Here is a 16,537-nt window from a genome sequence, read left to right as displayed (position 1 = left end):
TAATTAAACATACTGTAAATTATAAAGTATCAGATGAAAATATACCCAATTCTTTAGAACTAGTCTTATTGATATGAACTGATATATTGGAGCTTCCAGCTAAATATGATTTAAGAAAATACACAAACATGGCTGAGCACGGTGGCTCATGCCTGTAATCCCAGCACTTTGGGAGGCTGAGGCGGGTGGATCACCTGAGGTCAGGAGTTGGAGACCAGCCTGGCCAATATATTGAAACATTGTCTCTAATAAAATACAAAAATTAGCTGGGTATGGTGGCACACGCCTGTAATCCCAGCTACTCGGGAGGCTGAGGTAGAAGAATTGCTTGAACCTGGGATGTGGAGGTTGCACTGAACCGAGATCAGGCCTCTGCACTCCAGCCTGGGAGACGGAATGAGACTCCATCTCAAAAAAAAAAAAAAAGAAAAGAAAAAGAAAATGTACAATCATGTTAGCTAGTTTCACTTTAATTCATGTACACTAGTCAAGAGTGGGCACTTAATGCTACCAAATAATCACATTATCTGGCACAAATCAATTTTTTTTAACACACCCCCAGAGGACTACAACACACCTTCTTTCTCCTTCAACTCCCATGCTTGCTCTCCCATCTGCACGTTTAGCTGAAGACCCTGCATTTTCTGGGAAAACTGAGCATTTGGAGCCCGCCACCATAATACTTACCCAACCGCTACCATTTGCATTCACACACTCTGATTCTTACCTGTTACCAGAGGTGAACTTGACACTATCTAATGCCAATCCCTTTAACTGTGTATTCTATCTTAAACTCTCTTACTTAAGGACATTGCACCAGATGATTTCTTCCTTTCTCCTACATCACCCATTTTTCTGCTCTATACTGTATCATTCCCACAATAAATAACACTGTTATCTGTCCCATTAAAAAATAAAACAAACAAAAAAACATGTTTTAACCGACTTCCCCTGCTAGCTATCACCCCATTTCTTTGTTTCCTTTGGTAACAAAATTTCCTGAAAGAGCTGTCTTATATTTGCTGTCTCTAATTCCTCTTTTCCCACTCTTTAATTTTTTTATTTAAATAAACTATTTTAGGACAGTTTTGTATTTATATTTACAAAAAAGTTGCAGAGTTCCCATATACTCCTCACCCAGCTTCCCTTAATGTTAACATCTTACATTACTATGGTACATTTGCCACAACTATGGAACCAACATAAACGCATTACTACTAATTGAACGCCATACTTTATTCAGATGTCACTAGTTTTTCCTTAACGTTCTTTATCTGTTTCTGGATTCCATCTAAGATACCACATTACATTTAGTTGTCACGTCTTCATAGTCTCTGGTCTGTGACAGTTTATCAGATTTTCCTTCTTTTTGATTACACTGACAGTTTTTTGTTTTGTTTTGTTTTGTTTTGTTTTGAGATGGAGTCTCGCTCTGCCACCAGGCTGCAGTGCAGTGGCACAATCTCGGCTCACTGCAACCTCCAACTCCCTAGGTCAAGCGATTTTCCTGGCTGAGCCTCCTGAGTAGCTAGGATCACAGGCACGTGCCACCACGCCCAGCTAATTTTTATATTTTTAGTACAGACGGGGTTTCACCATGTTGGCCAGGATGGTCTCGAACTCCTGACCTCATGATTCACCCGCCTCAGCCTCCCAAAGTGTTGGGATCACAGGCGGGAGCCACTGTGCCCAGCCCTACACTGACAGTTTTAAGGAGTACTGGTCAAGTATGTTATAGCATGTCTTTCAATTTTTGTTTGTTTAATGTTTTCCCATGGTTAGACTGGGCTCATGGGGTTAGGGAGGGAGAACATAGAGGCAAAGTGCCCTCTCATCAAATCATGTGAAAGGTACATACTATCAACATAACTTATCACTGATGATGTTAACCTGGAACACTTGAGCAAGGCAGCGTCTGCCAGGTTTCTTCACTGTAAGGTTACTTTTTTCCTCATTCTACCCTCTACTTTTTGGAAACAAGGCACTAAGCACAGTTCACAATCACCTTGTAGTGGCAATAGTGTCTATATTAGTTATTTGAAATTCCCCTCTGCAGGAGCCATTCTCTTTAAAACCTACTCAATCAGGAGTTTCCTTCCACCATTTTATTAAAAGCGCTCTTACCAAGGTCACCAACTTACTCCAAATTGCTAAACCCAATGGTAATTCTTCACCTTCTTCTTACCAATCAGCAGTATTTGTCATAATTCGCCACTCTCTCATTCTTTATATACTTTATGCACACTCCTGGTTTTTTGTTCTGTTTTTCCTACTTCCCTGGTGGCTCCTTCCCAACCTCCTTTCACTGTTCCTCTCTTCTCCCGATATCTTAATCTCAGGGTACCCAAAAGTTCAATTCTTCATCCTCCTTTCTTCTCCATCTTTATTCATTCCCTCAGTGATAGTATCCAGTCGCATGATTATAAATATTTATATTCTCCCCAATTTTTATCCCCTGGCCAAACCTCACTTCCAATTTGCAAATTCATATACACAACTGCTTACTCAACATCTCAACCTATATGTCTAATAAACACTATAAATTTAATATGTCTAAAATCAAATTCCCAATGTTCTCTCACAGCAAATTTAGCTCTGCCTAAAATTTCTCCTATCTTAGTTCATGGTATATACAGCCTTCTCGTTGCTCAAGTCAAAAAATCCTGGAGTTAGTTACCTTCAACTCTTCACTTTTTCTCTTCCTTTATACCCAATCATCAGGAAAGCATGCTGGCTCTACAGTTAAAATCTTATCACTGTCCATAGCTACCACCCAGTCTCACTGGATTTCTGCCATAATTCCCTAACTAGTCCCCTTGTTTCCATCCTACAGTATATTCTCACTACCATGGTCAATGTGATCCTTTCAAAATGTAACTCAGATCATGTCATTAAACAAAATCCTACAATAGCTCCCCATTTCACGCAAAATAAAAGCAAAAGGCTTTACAATGGCCTACCATGAATGCTTGATACCTCTCTAAACTAACCAATTGCTTCTCTTCCCCTTGCTCACTCCACTCCAGCTACCCTAGCCTCCTGATTTTTCCCTCAACTTGCCAAGAACTTTCCTACCTTCAGGCCTTTGCTCTGGCTCTAATCTCTACCTGAAATGTCTCCTGCAATAATAACTTACCCTCAAGGTGCTGCTATAAAAATAAAACCAACCTAGAACATCTACCAGAATCCTGATTTCCTTAACCCAGGTGCTTTTTCTTCTCTCCATAGCATTCACTACCTTTAACCATACTACAAAATTGACTTATTTTGTTTATTATTTATTATCTGTTTTTCTCTGGTAGAATGTAAGCAAGGATCTCTATTGTTGTTGTTATTGTTCACTGATTTATCTTAAGGGCATGGAATCAGTGCCTAATAGAGAGTACATATTTTAAAAATTGTAAAGGTAATAAACAAATTATCTTAATAGAACATCTTGTTCTAATTTTTTTTACTTCTGTTAATTAAAAAACTCCATTTCTATACTAGTATTAATCAGTGCTTGACTGCTTAGACCTCTTAATAATAACAGGTAATATGCATTGAGTATTTGCTATATACCAGGCACACTAAGTACTTTACATGCTTCACAACATTCCTGTGAAATACATGCTACCATTATCCCCATTTTACACAGAAAGCAAAGTAATTTGCCCAAGGGCACAGCTATTACGAGGAGGGCCAGAATTGGAACCCAGGCAGTATATATTAGAACATACAGTCTTAACCAATACTCAATTACACTTTTCATAGATCTTATGAAGCAGCCCTAGGAAAATAGCCATTCTCGCTAAAAAAAAATGAATAGTCACATAAAGTTTGAAAAAGAAAGGCATTCATGTTCTAGTGGTGCTAAAACTGAAAGGTAATTTTGAATTGGCTCAACATGGAGAAAAAAAGAAGCCATGAGGAAAAAAGATAGAGCATATGCATAGAAAAAGAAGAGACTGTGTAACCCCAAAACAGAGTAAACACTGTGTAACCCCAAAACAGAGCAAACACTGTGTAACCCCAACACAAGAAGGGCAGGCAGAGAGACATTCATCTATAGGAACTTTCAATTCCTAAGAGAATTATCTGACATCCTGAAATAGGAATCTGTAAATTTTGTGGGCTTATCATAATTCTATTATCTCTAACTAAAACAATATCCATGTTACTATGGACCTCCTATAAAAATCTCAATTTTTGTTAGGATGAAATAATTAAATCAATATGGAAGGCAGTACAATACAGTAGGAGTGGATAGGTTTGGGGAAAAAAACCTAGATTTATGTCTCATTTCTACCTTGTTTGCTAGCTATATGACCTCGAGCAATCTCCCTGGACTTTAATTAGGCTGTCTATAAAATGGGAATAATAACACACGCCCAGCCTGCTTCAAATGTTACTGTACTAACTGAAATTGAATTTGTGAGTGAGCTTTGAAGAATATAAACTGCTCCACAAGTGTTACCTATTATGATGATGATTCCAGATGTGAACTCACGTTAGTTACTCATAAAGGATGTGTCTTCTCTTTCCAAAGGTAGGTAGTATAATTATTCAAAGTGTGTCTTGTTAGTAATTAAAAAAATCACTTTATGTGTATGTGTCTATACATGTATACACCACCATAATAGCCAAAACAAACAAAAGCGTATGCATGTTTCTTCATTCATATGCAAAGATATTGAAAGTATAGTTCCCTAAAAACACCCAATGACTAAGGAATAACATTTAGTATTCAATGAAATGGTGCCAAAATTACACGGTTCTTCCTTGATAACCTCATACTGGTTCTTCCTATTATTACCTGACCCGTACAGTGTTTCCTGAAACCCAAGCTGAGAAGTTAGGCCTTTCTCTTAAAATGTAACAGGAAACCAATGGCTCAGCCAGAACTGAACCCAAGATTCTTCAGAGGCCAAAGCTATTTCTATCAGACCATGTTCTTGCTATGCTACTTGTTATAAAATTGTTAAGAGACTGCTAAATTAAATGACATAAAAACAGTTACATGAAGAGTTATAATGAAGAGATAGTTCACAAAATAAATAATAAACTTCCCGTCCAGAAAAAGAAAACACTATAATCTAACAAAAGCAGGAGGACTTCCTAATTTTCACTCCAACCTTCCCTTGCTGTAACCTTCTTGATTATAAAGGAGGTTAGCTATTTTTCAGATACATAAAGGCAAATGCCTAATATTTCTGTACCAGGCAATAGAAAGGAAGCTCTGTAAAATGAGGGGATTATCCCAAATAAAGTCTAAGGTAATTTTCAATTGAAAGAAAAGTTTGCTATAAGTACAACTCAATCACTTCCAATGTCCCATCTTACTATATTTTTTTTATCTTAATTCAGAGAAAGAGAAAATAACTCCAAAATCAGAAGTAAATGCCCACCTGGCTTCCAGCTGTCTTTACCTATAGGTCAGTATCATTAACTTTTTGCTGCGCTTCACCATAATCCTTGACAGTGTACATTTTAAATGTCAATTTTTTCCTAGAGTAACAGACTTCCAAACTGCACCACCTCTATAGGTAAAACAGATGGCAAACAGCCTTTCCCTTTCCTTGTGAAAAAAAATTCTTCTAAACTCCTCTCATTTTAGGCACTATAACATCCAGTGTAAAACAGATTGAGGTTACCATGCAATCTTGAGTTTCCAAGAGAGAGAACTTCACATCTTTCTAAATTTTAGAACTACACACCAATAGACCAAATCTTGTTTGCCAAGGTACTACATTCAATATATGTAAAATATCCCTCCTCTTTTTATGAGATTCCATAAACCTCCACAGAAATGTGACTATTGCCTTTTCCACACATTTCCTTGATCCCAAATATCTAGTCCTTTTGCAAACAAATTACAAGCTGATAAAGAGTAATTTACCTTTCATACACATGAGATATCTTAAAAATAAAGGCTGAGTCTGACACTAACCAAGAACTATGATTGCAATATCCTTGGCATCAATAACTGATGCAAGCAAAATGTGATTTCATATTCTACGTTGTACATGAACTGCCATTCACTTGATTGGCACCTGATGCTCAATATATTCTACAAACAAAAATATTTGTGTATAATCAATGGCAGGTAATAGAAATGTATTCTAACAACTTCAGAAAGGAAAACCAGTTAAGCTAGTGAAAACAATAAAAGAGAAAAATGATTTTTTTAGAAAAAAATAAATAATTTTTCAAAGGTGACCAAAGAAAAGAACAAGAGATTTCATTTGCACTTTCACCATTAGAAGCCTATCAGGAAGAGCATGTAGAAAGCTTTAACGAATTCAGACATAAGGCCCAGAGCTTAGGACATCTGTTCACATACTGGCTTGGCTGCCTTCATTAGGAGCAGGTTTACCTCAGTAAGCCCAATATTCTTCCTTTTAATAACGTTCTGCAGAGAGTTGCTCAGAGTCCTGGTTAGCAACAGGTTTGTTGATTTACGAATCATGTCATCAACTTCAGTTGAGCTGAAAAAGAAGCATTAAGAGTCAGTCATAACAGGTAGCAGAATTATGTCGGCAAACAAACAGGGTGCCAGTGGTACTTGTGGTAATAATAATAAAATAATAATAGCAGCAGCAAATAATACTTATTGTAAGTCAGAAAAAGTACTATAATAAACTCTCCTAGCTTTTGTTGGCTGAAAAAAAATAGTTTGCCTTCATTTTTGAAAACTGTTTTTCTGTCTATAGAATTCTGGCTGTTTTTTTTCTTTATTTCTTTGAGTACTTTAAGGACGTCACTCCATTTTCTCTGGCTTGCATAGTTTCAGAAAAGAAGTCTATTATAATTCTTATCATTATAATGTAATTTTTATTTTTGGGAATGCCTTCTAAACATTCTCTTTACCTTTCATTTTCACCAGTTTGAATATGATGTCTTTAAATATTTTTGTTTGTTTCTTGTTGTTGCTATTATTTATCTGAATTAGGGTTCTCAAAATCTTGAATTTCTTGTTTGATGCCTTTCATTATTTTTTTGAATATTCTCAGACACTTTATTTTAAAGTATTTCTTCTTCCCAGTTCTCTCAGTCTTCCACTTTAATCTACCATTTGAAATTGCCCTACAGATCTTGGGCACTTTGTTCTATTTCTTTCACCTTGTCTTCTGGGTTCTATATTGTCATGCTAGCTCACAGTACACTGTTAACAATACATTAAGACTTTTGCTGATTTTGTCTTTCTCACATGAATGGTAGTTACACCTTTCCTATTCTGCCACAGGTGCAGGAGTCTGTCCCCGTAGAGGGACCAGTCCCATCATGGTTTTCGGACGACTTAGTTTCCTGCTGACTTCGCCTCTCTGATGAGTTCCAAAAAAGTTTTAATTTTGTAGCTTCTCTGTTTTTTTTCCCCCCTGCATTGTTACATAGGAAGCAATATTCTTTCCAGTCTTCTATACTGTAGACAGAAACAGAAGTATTTCGTAGTAATTTGCTCCAAAAAATGCTGTGTTTGTGCACGTATTCACATGCAAGCAAGATTAAAAGAAAAAAAAAAACCATATCAGAAGTGTTATTACTATGTGGTAGAGTTTTGGGTCATTTACATTGTTCCTCTTTGTGCTGTCCTTTATCGCCTGAATTCTTTAAAAGCATTTAATTTTATTAATATAATGTGAAACAGGATCTCTCGCATATGTATGTGGGTGTGTATATATTCTATTTTTTTAAGATGAGTATGAATGCTAGAACAGTATTTTACCATAGAAATGCCATGTGTTTGCTATTTAAAAAAAAATCTTTCTTTCAAAAAGAAAGTTTTGCATATTCAGAATTCTTGCAATTACAAATTTTGTCAATATGTATAATGCTTTTTGGCCTCTTCTGTCTAGTGTAAAAGCGAAAACTAATAGAATAATTATTCTTAAAGCTGCATTAAAATCTGAACGCAGCAGTTTCTCTTGTTTTGAGAACCTGCATGTAAAAGAAATAATGGTTTTTATACAAATTGTCTCATGTTCCATGTTAGCCTCCAAAACAGATATGACTGACAAAGCAATCTCTGTCACTCCAGGTTATAAGGTAAACATATTCCAGGATATAAGATAAATGCCAAATGAAGAGTAAAAGGCATCTAGCTTTTTCTAAAATCCCCGAGTTAAATATTTTATTTAAATTTTAAATGTGAAAAGTATCAAAGGAAGTTTTCAGGCAAAAACTTCACATATTCAAGCAAGAAAAAGGCATCTGACATTATCCCATTACTAATATTATTCCTTTACCATATTACCTTTCTTCCAAAAGAAGATAGAAAAAGTAATTTTGCAATCAACTTGTAATGATTTATCTACAATAATATACCTAACATACCCTACAGACAATTATCTGATATAAGGTCATTTATATTAATGAAGTGGAGGCCAGGCAGGTGGGGGATGGAAACCCAGGGTAAAAAAGTTTTGGTTTGTCAATGAGAACACATGGACACAGGAAGGGGAACATCACACTCTAGGGACTGTTGTGGGGTAAGGGGAGATAGGGGACGGATAGCATTAGGAGATATACCTAATGCTAAATGACGAGTTGCTGGGTGCAGCACACCAGCATGGCACATGTATACATATGTAACTAACCTGCACATTGTGCACATGTACCCTAAAACTTGAAGTATAATAATAATTTAAAAAAAAGAGTGAACCCTAAAAAAAAAAAAAAAGTTTTGGTTTGTAACTTCAAAAGACAATCTCATTTTCAAGAGAACATTTCTATGAAAACAATTTCATTTTCAGAGAAAAGGACAAACTAATTGTACAAACCCCATGTTTCATTTATTTTCTTAGTAAGAATAGTTAACAAAGAAGTGACTCAAACTATTCCCCAACTATGTTTATTTTCAGAGTAGCCTGGCATACCATGCTTTTTCCATTCATTTCATACATACACTCATTTAAAAAAAATTTCTGAGCTGGGTACAGGGGATATTGTGTTGAACAAAGATAAAATGTTTCCATCCTACAAAAGGATGGAACACAAACATCCTCGTTTGTGTTTGGCTTGGCTTCTATGTTGCTCCAGCACTTATTAATTGTTCAGCTTCTTAATTAGACTAGGTACTCCTTGAAGACAGGGACCACATTTTCAGCATCTTAATTATTTCTATACCAAGCAGCATCTGACAAATAATACATTAGCCAAAATGTATGGTGAATAAACCAATGCATGAATAAAGAAACAAAGGAGCCTACACTCTAGCACGTATAGAAAATATACATATACAAGTAGAGCAATAATGTTTCCAAAGGATTTTATCTGACACTCCCCTTTTGGCCTTAACATTTCATTAAGTAGAATGTCAAAATTAGTATTATTTGTCTATTTTTTTTTTCTTTAGAGATGGGGGTCCCACTATGTGGCCCAGGCTGGTCTTGAACTCCTGGATTCAAGCGATCCTCCTGCCTCAGCCTCCCAAAGTGCTAGGATTACAAAAATGAGCCACTGCATCCAGCCTACCATTTTCTAGTAAACTGTCATAATAAGTGTTGAAATGCAAATCTATAAAGAATAAGATAGATAATATAAATTTTCAAAATTATTCAAAAGTTACCAATCTTCCCTTTCGTCGTGACTATATAAATATAGCAGTGCCATGCAGTGAAATGCTAATTATTAAGATTTCCAAAATCAGGGCTGATGGGACTATCAAAAGTTTTTCAGAATATGTAAATACATGGAGTCACAAACTTAGCATTGGTTACATTTCTACTATTTTGTATTATACCTTAGATGAAGATCTTCTGAAAACTTCAGACAAGCGTAGATAAATTCTTTAATTTGGTTGTAAACTTTTGGCACAAATTCAGAGAAAGGAAACTTTTTTGGAAATGGTTGCTGTAAATGCAAGAAGTAATGAAATCAAGTCACAAACCAACAAACACTGAAGATATTTATAAATTATTTAGGTTGCAAAAGGAACATTCTTTCACATTGTGAATTGTCTCCTTAACAAACTCAAATATAAGAAAATATCTCCCAAAGTTTTCTGATATTAAAAAGACATAAATTTAAATAAAACAATAATTCAAATGTCCTTCATCATGGAAAGAGATAAACAAATTGTGTTACATACTCAGCAATAAAAATGAATGAACAATGATACATGCAACAATTTGGATGAATCTCAAAAACATTATGTTATATCAAAGAAGTAAGTCTCAAGAAGTTATATACTACACAATTCCATTTATACGGCACTCTGAAAAAGGCAAAAGTAGATGCACAGAGCCCAGGTTTCTGGTGTCCTGGGGCTGGGTTAAGGGAGGGGTATTACAAAGGGGCATCATTAAAGAATTTTTTTTTTTTTTTTGTATAATAGAGCTATTTGGTATCAACATTGTGGTAATGGATACATAACTCAATACATTGTCAAAATCAGCAGAATTGTATACCACAAAGGGTAAATTTTATGTTGTGGGGAAAAAATGTCTTTAAATTTTAATAAAAACAAGTATTTCAAAGTGTAAACAGAATTAGAACATCCGCAGCAATCCTCCAAACACTTCAGAGGTAATAGGACCCAAAGCCATCTGCTGATTCCCAAATCAAGAAACTCTGGTCTTCCCCAAAAAGAGTCCTTCATTGTCAGAAAGGTGATTAAAGTGAAAAAAAGAAAAAGAAAAAAGAATCATTTGAAATTGTTTTAGAGTTCTAACCCATTGAGTTAAAGGTAATGCTTTCAATCAAACTGATGCAATGAAAGCTTTTAAGAGGATGCCTAAACAACCAGAGAAGTTTATTTTAAAGTATTCCTTACCTTTTCCAGTTCTATATCTTGAAATGGGAATTGTCCTACCACCTTTTTGTACATCTCTTCACTTGTTACTGGTATAGGACTGTAGTTGTCAGAATCAAGTATGTTTCTATAAATGGAAGGATAGACACAGGGAAGGGAAGGATAGACAACGTTGGGGGGAAGGGGAGGGGAACGGAGGGAAGGTGGGTTAATCACAAATATTTTTCTGATGAACTCCAATCTTTTTTTTCTTTTATTATTATTCATTTATTTTTTTATTATACTTTAAGTTTTAGGGTACATGTGCACAATGTGCAGGTTAGTTACATATGTATACATGTGCCGTGCTGGTATGCTGCACCCATTAACTCGTCATTTAGCATTAGGTATATCTCCTAATGCTATCCCTCCCCCCTCCCCCTACCCCACAACAGTCCCCAGAGTGTGATGTTCCCCTTCCTGTGTCCATGTGTTCTCATTGTTCAATTCCCACCAATGAGTGAGAATATGCGGTGTTTGGTTTTTTGTCCTTGCGATAATTTACTGAGAATGATGATTTCCGATTTCATCCATGTCCCTACAAAGGACATGAACTCATCATTTTTTATGGCTGCATAGTATTCCATGGTGTATATGTGCCACATTTTCTTAATCCAGTCTATCATTGTTGGACATTTGGGTTGGTTCCAAGACTTAGCTATTGGGAATAGTGCCGCAATAAACATACGTGTGCATGTGTCTTTATAGCAGCATGATTTATAGTCCTTTGGGTATATACCCAGTAATGGGATGGCTGGGTCAAATGGTATTTCTAGTTCTAGATCCCTGAGGAATCGCCACACTGACTTCCACAATGGTTGAACTAGTTTACAGTCCCACCAACAGTGTAAAAGTGTTCCTATTTTTCCACATCCTCTCCAGCACCTGTTGTTTCCTGACTTTTTAATGATTGCCATTCTAACTGGTGTGAGATAGTATCTCATTGTGGTTTTGATTTGCATTTCTCTGATGGCCAGTGATGATGAGCATTTTTTCATGTGTCTTTTTTTGGCTGCATAAATGTCTTCTTTTGAGAAGTGTCTCTTCATATCTTTTGCCCACTTTTTGATGGGGTTGTCTGTTTTTTTCTTGAAAATTTGTTTGAGTTCATTGTAGATTCTGGATATTAGCCCTTTGTCAGATGAGTAGGTTGCGAAAATTTTCTCCCATTTTGTAGGTTGCCTGTTCACTCTGATGGTAGTTTCTTTTGCTGTGCAGAAGCTCTTTAGTTTAATTAGATCCCATTTGTCAATTTTGGCTTTTGTTGCCATTGCTTTTGGTGTTTTAGACATGAAGTCCTTGCCCATGCCTATGTCCTGAATGGTAATGCCTAGGTTTTCTTCTAGGGTTTTTATGGTTTTAGGTCTAATGTTTAAGTCTTTAATCCATCTTCAATTAATTTTTGTATAAGGTGTAAGGAAGGGATCCAGTTTCAGCTTCCTACATATGGCCAGCCAGTTTTCCCAGCACCATTTATTAAATAGGGAATCCTTTCCCCATTGCTTGTTTTTCTCAGGTTTGTCAAAGATCAGATAGTTGTAGATATGCGGCGTTATTTCTGAGGGCTCTGTTCTGTTCCGTTGATCTATATCTCTGTTTTGGTACCAGTACCATGTTGTTTTGGTTACTGTAGCCTTGTAGTATAGTTTGATGTCAGGTAGCGTGATGCCTCCAGCTTTGTTCTTTGGGCTTAGGATTGACTTGGCAATGCGGGCTCTTTTTTGGTTCCATATGAACTTTAAGGTAGTTTTTTCCAATTCTGTGAAGAAAGTCATTGGTAGCTTGATGGGGATGGCATTGAATCTATAAATTACCTTGGGCGGTTATGGCCATTTTCACGATATTGATTCTTCCTACCCATGAGCATGGAATGTTCTTCCATTTCTTTGTATCATCTTTTATTTCATTGAGCAGTGGTTTGTAGTTCTCCTTGAAGAGGTCCTTCACATCCCTTGTAAGTTGGATTCCTAAGTACTTTATTCTCTTTGAAGCAATTGTGAATGGGAGTTCACTCATGATTTGGCTCTCTGTTTGTCTGCTATTGGCGTATAAGAATGCTTGTGATTTTTGTACATTGATTTTGTATCCTGAGACTTTGCTGAAGTTGCTTATCAGCTTAAGGAGATTTTGGGCTGAGACAATGGGGTTTTCTAGATATACAATCGTGTCATCTGCAAACAGGGACAATTTGACTTCCTCTTTTCCTAATTGAATACCCTTTATTTCCTTCTCCTGCCTGATTGCCCTGGCCAGAACTTCCAACACTGTGTTGAATAGGAGTGGTGAAAGTGGGCATCCCTGCCTTATGCCAGTTTTCAAAGGGAATGCTTCCAGTTTTTGCCCATTCAGTATGATATTGTCTGTGGGTTTGTCATAGATAGCTCTTATTATTTTGAGATACGTCCCATCAATACCTAATTTATTGAGAGTTTTTAGCATGAAGGGTTGTTGAATTTTGTCAAAGGCCTTTTCTGCATCTATTGAGATAATCATGTGGTTTTTGTCTTTGGTTCTGTTTATATGCTGGATTTATTGATTTGCGTATATTGAACCAGCCTTGCATCCCAGGGATGAAGCCCACTTGATCATGGTGGATAAGCTTTTTGATGTGCTGCTGCTGGATTCAGTTTGCCAGTATTTTATTGAGGATTTTTGCATCAATGTTCATCAAGGATATTGGTCTAAAATTCTCTTTTTTGGTTGTGTCTCTGCCCGGCTTTGGTATCAGGATGATGCTGGCCTTATAAAATGAGTTAGGGAGGATTCCTTCTTTTTCTATTGATTGGAATAGTTTCAGAAGGAATGGTACCAGTTCCTCCTTACACCTCTGGTAGAATTTGGCTGTGAATCCATCTGGTCCTGGACTCTTTTTCGTTGGTAAGCTATTGATTATTGCCACAATTTCAGGACCTGTTATTGGTCTATTCAGAGATTCAACTTCTTCCTGGTTTAGTCTTGGGAGAGTGTATGTGTCGAGGAATTTATCCATTTCTTCTAGATTTTCTAGTTTATTTGCATAGAGGTGTTTGTAGTATTCTCTGATAGTAGTTTGTATTTCTTTGGTCCAATATTAATATAAATACCACAACCCAAAATAAACATTTCCCAGTCCCTATTATGTTCCTTCCACAATATAGCTATTTTGTTTTGGATTTAAAGAAGACAAAAAGAAACTATCCTCTGAAACAAATGGACCACAATTATAAACATATCTCTTAGGAATTGAGATTTACAAATAGGACAGAACATTTCAGTGTAAGTGAGAAGTAAACAACAAAAGAATGTGTGCTCTAGAAAAGGCAAAGATTTTTTTTGTTTGGTTTAATATGATATATAAATGTACTTTATTATTATTATTATTAGAGACAGGGTCTTGCTCTGTCACCCAGGCTGGATTGCAGTGGCATGATCATAGCTCACTGTAACCTCAAACTCTGGGGCTCAAGCAATCCTCCCGCCACAGCCTCCCAAGTAGCTGAAACTACAGTTGTTCACCACCACATCGGGCTAATTTTTAATTTTTTTGTAGAGACGTAATCTTGCTATGTTGTCCAGGATTGTCTCAAACTCCTGCCCTCAAGGGATCTTCCCACCTTGGCTCCCAAAGCGCTGGGATTACAGGCATGACCCACTGCACCTGGCCCATTGATAAGGTTTTTAAAATCATGTTCTATTCTAACTTTCAAAATTGGCACATAGAGTAACTTCAATAATAAATTCAAACTATTTTCATTTACTTTACCTACTGCTCTATATCAAGGATGATTTTTTTTAAATCGATAGGTTCTCGCTCCTTAAATAAACTGGGCATTCTCTAATAGTAGGGACCATACCACCAAAATCAAAACAGAAGACTCACTGAAGGCATCAGATCAGAGCATCTAAGACTATGGATATATCATGTTACTAATTTTCAAATATCCTATAGAGATAAGACTCCCTTAAATACAATTATACCATTAGCTAAATCTAGGTTTTAGAAATATAAATATTTATATTAATATACAGATAAATTGGACTAAGTGATGATCAGAGATATGTTCATAAACCATGAAGAGTAAGAGTAAAGGACTAATGTAAGATCTTAAATAAAAGTTTGAAAACAGGACAAACTGATCAGGGAAAGGGGTCTTGCAATAGGCAGCATAATCACTTAAAGTAAAAGAGTAAAGGTATAAAAAGAGAAGAAAGTCAAATGAGTTGACCTGGGTTATGTGCCAAGAGCACAGTCCGAGAAGACATCTGTGAGTGATAGATGTGACAGAATAACTTTCTTATTATTGTATGCATGTTGCAATAACTACTTAAATAACAGGCTTCAAACACTGGGCTGTAATATGCCCCTTTGCTGTGTGTAGAGAGGGAAGACGATGAGGAACAACATGAGTGAGTCATCCAAACAGATTTTCCAAAAGCCTAAATTATTCCTAAGTGCTCAAATGTTACTCACTATAATTGAGTTGTAGACTAGGCATGAACCTCAAAATGAAAACCAAATAACAGAATAAGATGACACTAAGATGATCTGAATGACATGAACCAAGGAATCTGATATTTATCGAAGGAAACAAAAAGGCAAAATAGGGTTTGGGGACTTCCCACTACAGTAGACATTAATACACTGGGACTGGATATCTTGGGAACATAATTTTGGATGTTCTAACAGTTTATTTGAATTCTGGATCATAACCTAGAGTAGCTACACAATATAAGTAACATATACTTGTTGCCTATAACATCTGAAAACCTTTGTGTATAAATACATATGTGTACACTAATGCACATGAACACACACACATATGACTATAGATAATTTCTCACCTGAAAATACCTGCCCACTTCTTTAGCAGAGTTTCACTATATTGGTCTCTGATTTCTAACAGCATGTCAAAAAGCTGATTTACAGGGAAACCATACACCTGAAACAAAATAAGAAAATCACTTCAGTGTCTAAGGAAGGAGTTTTTTTTGTTGTTGTTTTTTTTTGGCAAAATGAGAGGGATAAGGTACTGAAAAATATTACATTCTTTGGACAGCAAATTAAATAAAACCATGTTAGTAGAATCTTTCATTCACACCTAATATCTAGCATCTATCTCTCAAAAATTAAATAATACCCAGCAAAATGTTTAAGCCAGTGAGAAAAAGATGAAAATTAAAATCTATATATAAAGGGTATACTATCGGCTAAGTCCTCCCTACATCCCCTCCTATAAGTCCTACTGCCTATAGTAAGAGTTCACAGAAGGGAGAGAAAGTAAAAATGCTTCGAATCTCATCCACTTCTAATGCTATTCTATTAGATATAATATGTGATTCAAATCAACCACCATTATTCAAGATGGTAGTTAAAGAAACGGCAAACTAACTCAGCTGCCATATATGAATTAAGAACATTTTGAAAAACTAATGTAGTCAGTAGTTCAATTAATTGATTTGATGTGAGAGAAAAAAAGGAGGTGGAAACTACATATGAAAACAACGGCTCAGGGTAAAGCTCAGGAAATGCTATAAAGAGACAAAAAGACCTAGTTCCTAGGAAAATAATAAACCCAACTTAAAACTAAAAGGTAACTTATTCAAGCTTATGTAGATTTTTTTTTCTTTTTTTTTTTTTTAAGACAGAGTTTCACCCTGTCGCCCAGGCTGGAGGGCAATGGCACTATCTCAGCTCACTGCAACCTCCACCTCCCAGGTTCAAGCAATTCTCCTGCCTCATCCTCCCAAGCAGCTGGGATTACAGGCACTTACCACCACACCTGGCTA

The 16,537-nt window shown here is 36.2% G+C and overlaps 1 protein-coding gene across 4 annotated transcripts in view; it reads right to left on the bottom strand.

The window, feature by feature from the left end:
- Window positions 1-16,537, bottom strand: part of EXOC6B (exocyst complex component 6B) — a 661,647-nt gene that overhangs the window by 319,217 nt on the left and 325,893 nt on the right. For all 4 annotated transcript variants that reach the window (XM_054473677.2, XM_054473671.2, XM_063649356.1 and 1 more), the window contains exons 13-16: window positions 15,593-15,690; window positions 10,754-10,859; window positions 9,722-9,831; window positions 6,356-6,467 (exon numbers count right to left, since the gene is read on the bottom strand). In XM_054473677.2, coding sequence (XP_054329652.1) covers window positions 6,356-6,467; window positions 9,722-9,831; window positions 10,754-10,859; window positions 15,593-15,690 — 426 coding nt within the window. The remainder of the gene's footprint in view (window positions 1-6,355; window positions 6,468-9,721; window positions 9,832-10,753; window positions 10,860-15,592; window positions 15,691-16,537) is intronic.

This window comes from Pongo pygmaeus, chromosome 12 (genome assembly GCF_028885625.2).
Source record: "Pongo pygmaeus isolate AG05252 chromosome 12, NHGRI_mPonPyg2-v2.0_pri, whole genome shotgun sequence".
Lineage (NCBI taxonomy): Eukaryota > Metazoa > Chordata > Mammalia > Primates > Hominidae > Pongo > Pongo pygmaeus.
This window is presented reverse-complemented; position numbering and strand designations above follow the sequence as displayed.